This window comes from Bison bison, unplaced genomic scaffold, assembly GCF_000754665.1.
Source record: "Bison bison bison isolate TAMUID 2011002044 unplaced genomic scaffold, Bison_UMD1.0 scf7180017864462, whole genome shotgun sequence".
Classification (NCBI taxonomy): domain Eukaryota; kingdom Metazoa; phylum Chordata; class Mammalia; order Artiodactyla; family Bovidae; genus Bison; species Bison bison.
This window is the reverse complement of record NW_011495024.1, coordinates 1,797,229-1,805,813: the sequence shown is the minus strand read 5'-3', so window position 1 is coordinate 1,805,813 and position 8,585 is coordinate 1,797,229. Positions and strand designations below refer to the sequence as shown.

General features: G+C 39.4%; 1 protein-coding gene across 2 annotated transcripts in view; it reads right to left on the bottom strand.

The window, feature by feature from the left end:
- The window catches only part of TBCE (tubulin folding cofactor E), a 90,572-nt gene that overhangs the window by 59,719 nt on the left and 22,268 nt on the right, over nucleotides 1-8,585 (bottom strand). For both annotated transcript variants that reach the window (XM_010860095.1, XM_010860096.1), the window contains exon 2: nucleotides 2,883-3,013. In XM_010860095.1, coding sequence (XP_010858397.1) covers nucleotides 2,883-2,982 — 100 coding nt within the window. In that variant the 5' untranslated portion in view covers nucleotides 2,983-3,013. The remainder of the gene's footprint in view (nucleotides 1-2,882; nucleotides 3,014-8,585) is intronic.

Sequence of the window (8,585 nt, the reverse complement as noted above, 5' to 3'; positions counted from 1 at the left end):
AAAAAAAAAAAAAAAAAAAAAAAGAATCCGTCTGACAATACAGGAGACACGGGTTTGATCCCTGGTCCAGGAAGATTCCACATGCCATGGAGTCACTAAGCCCACGTGCCACAACTACTGAGCCTGAGCCCCAGGGCCTACGGCCACAACTACTGAAGCCCGCTTGCCTAGAGTCCCTGTTCTGCCCCAAGAGAAACCATCGCAATGAGAAGCCACGCAACATAGTAAAGGGTATCGCCCATGCTTGCTGCAACTAGAGAAAGCCCACGTGAAGCAATGAAGACCCAGCACGGTCAAAAATAAACAAAAACTAAAAATAAATAGAAGACTAGAACACTCATGGCCCAACTTCTCCCTCTGCCCAATCCAGCTCCCTTCCCTTCCCTTGCATTACTATCAATTCTAAGAGGACTACCTAATACAATTTTTGAATAGTAAACTTCCTAAATGCGAATCTCCATCTCAGTCTACTTCCCAGAGAACCGGGGCATTCAAAATTTCCAAGAATTGGACATTGATCCACTACTTTCAGACAGCAACTTGGCAATATATATCAAGTATCGTAAACTATTCATAGTCTTGAGAAGCAATACAACAGAAAGGGTATGGGCTCTAAAGCACAGTTTCAAATGCCAGCTTTTTACAGGAAAGCTTTGAGACCTGAGTCTTGCTCTCTTCATCTGTAAAAATAACATCTATATTCTAGAGCTGTTATAATTTTAGAGTTGTAATAATGTTTTTGTTCAAAGTGGAGAGCATATAAAAGCAACTGGTACACAATGCTGCTTAATTAGCCACGAAGGTTGCTAATCAGCTGGCTTTAAGATTAAATGTTACTTTCTCTTTCAATTTACCAATAATCCAAGTAAAACAAGAGAAGAAACCCTCTCCATACTAAATATTCTGGTAAATCTTAGGTCCATGAAGGCAGAGTCCATAACTATCTAGTTCAGTGGTTCTCAACCTTAATGAACCTAGTAAAATGCCCTGGAGAGCTTCTTTAAACGCAGATGGCTGGGTCCCAACTCCAGAGTTTCTGATTCAGTAGTTCTGGGGTGGGGCCCAAGAATGTACATTGCTAACAAGTAATCAAGTGATGTTGATACTCCTTTAGTGTCCATATTTTGAGACCCTCTGGTGTAAATTTACCAATGAATACCTTGTATACATTTAAGCCAATTCCTAATATATAGAAGGCATTTAAATATTTGCTGACTGATTGACTAAGACATATAAATAAGTCTCCTATACTACTGTCATTGACAAAAGTAAAAAAAAAAACTAGAAATTAATGTCTAAAAAGGAGGAATGATTAAACAAACTATGTACTATACTAAATGTAACCATTAAGAAATATAAGTAAAGGAGTGCTCTGGCGGCCTTGTGGTTAGGACTTTGGGCTTTCACTGCCATGGCTAGGGTTCAGTCCCTGGTCAGGGACCTGAGATCTCACAAGCCAAATACAAGTAAATCCATTTCTATACACTAACAATGACAGATCAGAAAGAGAAATTCAAGAAACAATTTCACTTACCATCTTATCACAAAGAATAAAGTACCAAGGAATAAACCTAAGGAGACAAAAGATCTATACTCGGAAAACTGTAAGATGCTGATGAAAGAAATCAAAGAAGACACAACCGATGGAAACCATATTCATGGATTGGAAGACTCAGTACTGTCAAAATGACCATATTACCCAAGGCAATCTACAGAGTCAATGCAATCCCTACCAAATTACCACTGGCATTTTCTACAGAACTAGAAAATAATCTTAAAATCTGTATGGAGACACAAAAGATCCCAAACAGCAAAAGCAATCTTGAGAAAGAAAAACAGAACTGGAGGAACCAGGCTCCCTGATTTAAGACTATACTACAAAGCTACAGTCATCAAAACAGTATGGTACTGGCACAAAAACAGAAATATAGATCAATGGAACAGGATAGACAGTCCAGAGATAAACCCGTGGACCTATGGTCACTTAATCTATAACAAAGACGGCAAGAACACGCAATGTTGGAAAGACAGTCTCTTCAAAAATGGTGCTGGCAAAAATGGACAGCTATACGTAAAAAAAAAATGAAATTAGATCATTCTTTAACATCATACACAAAAATAAACTCAAAATGCATTAAAGATCTAAAAGTGAGACTGGGTACCATAAAATTCCTAGAGGAAAACATAAGCAGAACACTCTCCAACATAAATGGCAGCAATATCTTTTCTCAATCTGTCTCCCAGAATAATGGGAATAAAAACAAAAATAAACAAATGGGACCTACTTAAACTCAAAAGCTTTTGTACAGCAAAGGGAACAATAAACAAAATGAAATGTCAACACACAAACTGGGAGAAAATATTTGCAAAGAGGACCTATAGGTGGCCAAGAGGCAACATATACAAATACTGAATCATTATATTGTACACCTGAAACTAATGTTAATTATCCCAATAAAAAAGGAAATACAAGTAAAATAATGCTATAGAAACATAGATATATACCAAATCATAAGTGAAAAATGGTAAAAACAAATTGTATTCAGATCAATTTGAATTACACATACATATGGATTTACGATAATAGAAATTTCAAAAATATTACTTCATTTTTGAGCTTAGGATTATGGGAATTCAAGTTTTGTTATGGTTTAAAGTTTACACTGAAGATATTTTAAGAATGACTTAATATAAAATAGTAACATTAAATAATTAGATAAGTGTATAATCAAATTAAGTCATGGATACCACTGAAGTAAAACTGTATCAGAGCATATATAACTTGGTTGTTAGCATCCTCAAATTGGTATTACAGACCTCTACTGAGACACCTAACAGAAACAACTACAAAATAAACCCGCACACACAAAGTCATAAATTACCTGCCACAGGAGGGACAAGGCCAGAAAAACGCACTGTTGCATGTTCCCCGTTAACTTCAACTCTCCGACCAATGACATCTGATGTCGAAGTGCTGTTCATTATAACATAGCCAGAATCCAAAATATGAGATCTAGGAAAAAAACATGACATTGACAAGAACTTAGTAAAATTCTTTAAAAAAAAAATTTTTTTAACTGTATGCAGATGCTCATTAGGTCAACACTTCTACCCAATTTAGCCTTCCTATTTTGGTGAAGAGAAGAACCTAAGGGTTTATGTACCAGACTCTCAGAATGTGATTTTACCTTACTCTCCGTTTTGATAATTTAATGCATTAAAAAAAAAAACCTTGCTTAACTCTAGTTAGCTCACATCACATGACTGTGTACTTTTACTAAGGATGGGAAGGGAAGGAAAAGAGAGGGGGATCAAGGTGACAGAGAAAAGAGAAAGGAAACATGCAACACAGGCATCATTCTCTGCCCAGGAAGTAGAAACACACAAATCCACAGAGCCAGGAAGGAAACACATATGATGACAAATTTAGAACCCTAACAATAGGGGGCCCAAGAGAAAAGCATCATCTCTCGAGGAATGATCACTAGATCCAACTCCCACTTCAATAAGTCAGTTTCTTCAACAGATAAAAAAGAAAGAGATGGAAGGGGGGAAAAAAAATTAAAGGAAATGTAAGAGATGTCAACCAATTGCAATGTATGAACATTGTTTGGAACCTGAACTCTTAAGAACTGTAAATAATTTTCAAAATAAATTATGAGAAAATTGAACATTTGAACGCTGACTAGATAGCTGATGATATTCAAGAATAATTGTCTCCAGTAAGGCTACTATAAAATCAATTTATTTGGGGGGAAAAACGGAAAGGGGAATTCCCTGGACCAGTGGTTAGGATTCCATGTGTTCACTGAAGGGGGCACAGCTTCGATCTCTGGTCAAGGAACTAAAGATCCCGAATGCTGCACAGTGAGGCCAAAAAATAAAATTTTAAAAGTCAAAGAATAATTGTGAGATTTTTAGCTATGATAATGGCATAGTGGTTATGGCTTTTTAAAATACCTTACCTTTCAGAAATACACATTAAATTATTTACAGATTTTTAAAAGTCATATTTTAGACATGTCACACAGTGGTGGTATAGACAACACACTGAAAGGAAGTAAAAAGCAGAGGGGCCAGTTAGGGAAATAGTGCTGTAACTCAGGTGAAAACAAGCAAAGAATGAACCAAGACACTGGCCTCCACCCTTTCATTTGACACATACTAAGCACTAACCACATGCTGGCTGAAACGCTGGACCCCACGTGACAACCAGTAAACCCTGCATGTATGATTCCTGCCTCAGAGTATAAGTACAGTGAGTTAAACCTGAGAGAAGGGTATGGATTTTGGAGAAAGTTAAGAGCTAGAACAGGGTCTGGAGATTAAATGGATAGAAATGGTAAAACTGAAGACTAGGAAGACAAGATAGCGTCTGGGGTAGATGGTGGCACCAAACAGCAACATGAGTAATACAAGAGGAGAGTCAAGTGTGGGAGGGAAAACCACTTGTTTGAGGCGTCTATCGAATGTCATGACAGATGTAGGTCTCTAGTTCAAAGGACACGTTTTCACTAGAACTGTGTATTTGGGAGTCATCACCTCAGTGTAACAGTGGATGAGATCGGAAGTGTACTAGGTGAAAAGAAAAGTAATCACTGACAGAACTCTGGGGAAATATAATATTTAAAAGAGAAAGGGAAAAAACCTCTAAGAAAGAATCTGAGGAAAACCTGGTTTTCCTTTCTTCTTTGTGGCTTTTCCCCCTGACTCTGCAAGTGGTGTTGAGAAAGTTGGACAGCTGCATATGAATCAATGAAGCTAGAACACACACTCTCATCATATACAGAAATAAACACAAAATGGCTTAAAGACTTAAATATAAGATATGACACCACAGAACTCCTACAAGAGATCAGAGACAAAACATTCTCTGACATAAACTGTACCAATGTTTTCTTTCAGTCTCCCAAGGCATTAGAAATAAAAGCAAAAATAAACAAATGGAGCCTAATCAAATTTACAAGCTTTTGCACAGCAAAGGAAATCATAAACAAAACACAAAGACAACCTTTGGAATGCGAGAAAATATTTGCAAATGATGTGACCAACAAGGGCTTAATTTCCAAAGTACACAAACAGCTCATAAAACTCAACAACAAAAACAAACCACCCAATCAAAATCTGGGCAGAAGACCTAAAGAGACATTTCTCCAAAGAAATACATGGCCAATAAGCACATGAAAAGATGCTCAACATCACTAATTATTAGAGAAAAGCAAATCAAAATTACAATAAGGTACCACCTCACATCTGTTAGACTGACCATCATTAAAAAGTCTACAAATAATACATGCTGGAGAGGGTGTGGAGAAAAGGGAACCCTCCTACACTGCTGGTGGGAATGTAAGTTGGTGCAGTCACTGTGGAAAACAGTATGGAGGTTCCTCAGAGAATTAAAAACAGGATTATCATATGATCCAGCAATCCCGCTCTGGGATATACATCCAAACAAACCTATATGTCAAAGAGTTACATGCACCCCTGTGTTCACAGCAGCGCTGTTCACAACAGCCAAGACATGGAAGTAACCTAAATGTCCATGAACAGATGAATGGATAAAGAAGATGTGGTGCATATACACAATGGAATACCACTCAGTCCAAAAGAAGGAAATAATGCCCTTTGCAGCAACAGGATGACTATCCATGAGATTATCATAACAAGAGATTATCATACTAAGTGAAGTCAGTCAGAAAGAGGAAGATAAACACCACATGATATCACTTGTATGTGGAATCTAAAATATGACATAAACGAACTTATCTATGAAACAGAATCACAGACCCAGAGAACAAGTTGGTGGTGGCCAAGGGGAGTGATGGAGTGGAATCCTTGGGTTAGTAGATGTTAAGTTTTTATATACACAATGGATAAACAACAAGGTCCTACTGCTGCTAAGCTGCTGCTAAGTCACTTCAGTCGTGTCCGACTCTGTGCGACCCCATAGACGGCAGCCCACCAGGCTCCCCCGTCCCTGGGATTCTCCAGGCAAGAACACTGGAGTGGGTTGTCATTTCCTTCGCCAATGCATGAAAGTGAAGTCGCTCAGTCGTATGTGACTCTTAGTGACCACATAGACTGCAGCCTACCAGGCTCCTCCATCCATGGGATTTTCCAGGCAAGAGTACTGGAGTGGGGTGCCATTGCCTTCTCCGAAGGTCCTACTGGTATAGCACAAAGAGTTATATTCAATATCCTATGATAAACCATAATGGAAAAAAATATTTTAAAAAAGAATGCATGTATATACATGTGTGTGTGTGTGTGTGTGTAACTGAACCAACTTGTGGTACTGCAGAAACTAACACAACACTGCAAAACAACTATAGTTCCATTTAATAAAAACAATAAATAAATGATAAAAAAAAAATACAGGCAAACCTCTTGAGATGTTGTGTTTGATTCCAGAACACCGCACACTGCAATAAGGCAAGTACTGCAAGAAGAAAAAAAAAAAGGGCGCAGGGGAGGGGAGGCTGAATTTTGATAGTTTGATTATCAAAGGGCAACAACAAAAGCAAAGTAAGAAAGACAAACATGGGCGGACAGGGCAGTCAGGAGGAGCCAACATCTAGATCTAAACTTGCCTGGCAGGTTTGAAAAGCAAAAGGGAAATCAGCCAGGAGCCTCAAATTGGTGGGAAGAAGCAAAATAGTTCAGATAATCTGAAGAAAAGTCAACAGGAAGATGAGGGCAGGTGTGGGAAGCCATGGTTTAGCGAGCTCAGACACACGTGGAGTCATGCAGCTAAGAGGTCTAGTCAGTAGGTAGGGCCCTGATGTGAAGTTCTAGTCCCCAAGGAGAAAACTAGTAAGGTCACTATAGACCACCATTCCTACAAGAAGTTCAAGTAGAAGTCCGAATCTTGGTTCCTTGAACTAGAGTGCATGCGGGCTATCCAAACCCAGACACTCACAACTAAGCCTCACAATAAGTCTGAAGTTCTTGATGGGGCTTGGCCTAAGGAGACCACTTTATAGATCACGCTCACAGCAAGATGTCTGGATAAGAAGAAAGGGGCAGTGGTCAACTGGTGACTAGGGAGCCAAGTGACATAAACGGCAGAAGTGAGAAAAGGAGACATTAGGAAGTCATCCTCATTTTCCTTTAATACATATAATTAATTTACAAAAGTTTAAAGTTCCTTCACCTGCTCAATTCTACTTGATCTCTAGTAACAATTCTATTCATTCCCATCTGTATGTTGTGCCCAAAGGATCCGAGATCATCTGTTATATGGTAGCCAAGGTCAGTTAATAACTGGTTCTACATCATGATTTTTTTTTTTTTTGGCAGCATCCTGCACCTTGTGGGATCTTAGTTACCGAATCAGGGATTGAATCTGGGCCACGAGAAGTGAAAGTGTGAACTCCTAACCACTGGACCAGCAGAGAATTCCCTGCATTATGTATTTTTGATGATCCTGTCTAGTCTCTTAACTCTTCTAGTAATTGTTTCTTTATACTGTGACCTTCAGGAAGGAACTAGAGACTGGCTCCTTGTCTTGGTGCCCTACGCCTTGGTTTCTTCTCCCTCTGGCCAGTCACCCAGTAAGTCCCTGTATCCTGTTGTCAGATCCACTGGATGTTAGTTACTGGTCCACCCTGGACTCCACAGCCTGTTTGCTGTTATTTCCACCCACTGATTTTAGTACTGCCCTCTGCAGCTAAAAGAAACAACTATTCCCTTTTCCAGCTGACATTTAAATATTTGATCAGATCAGTCGCTCAGTCGTGTCTGACTCTTTGCGACCCCATGAATCGCAGCACGCCAGGCCTCCCTATCCATCACCAACTCCCGGAGTTCACTCAGACTCACGTCCATCGAGTCAGTGATGCCATCCAGCCATCTCATCCTCTGTCGTCCCCTTCTCCTCTTGCCCCCAATCCCTCCCAGCATCAGAGTCTTTTCCAGTGAGTCAGCTGTTCACATGAGATGGCCAAAGTACTAGAGTTTCAGCTTCAGCATCATTCCTTCCAAAGAAATCCCAGGGCTGATCTCCTTCAGAATGGACTGGTTGCATCTCCTTGCAGTCCAAGGGACTCTCAAGAGTCTTCTCCAACGCCACAGTTCAAAAACATCAATTCTTCGGCACTCAGCCTTCTTCACCGTCCAACTCTCACATCCATACATGACCACAGGAAAAACCATAGCCTTGACTAGATGAACCTTTGTTGGCAAAGTAATGTCTCTGCTTTTGAATATGCTATCTAGGTTGGTCATAACTTTCCTTCCAAGGAGTAAGCGTCTTTTAATTTCATGGCTGCAGTCACCATCTGTAGTGATTCTGGAGCCCAGAAAAATAAAGTCTGACACTGTTTGCACTGTTTCCCCATCTATTTCCCATGAAGTGATGGGATTGGATGCCATGATCTTCGTTTTCTGAATGTTGAGCTTTAAGCCAACTTTTTCACTCTCCACTTTCACTTTCATCAAGAGGCTTTTTATTTTTTTTTAATTAATTTTATTTTTAAACCTTACATAATTGTATTAGTTTTGCCAAATATCAAAATGAATCCACCACAGGTATACATGTGTTCCCCATCCTGAACCCTCCTCCCTCCTCCCTCCCCATACCATCC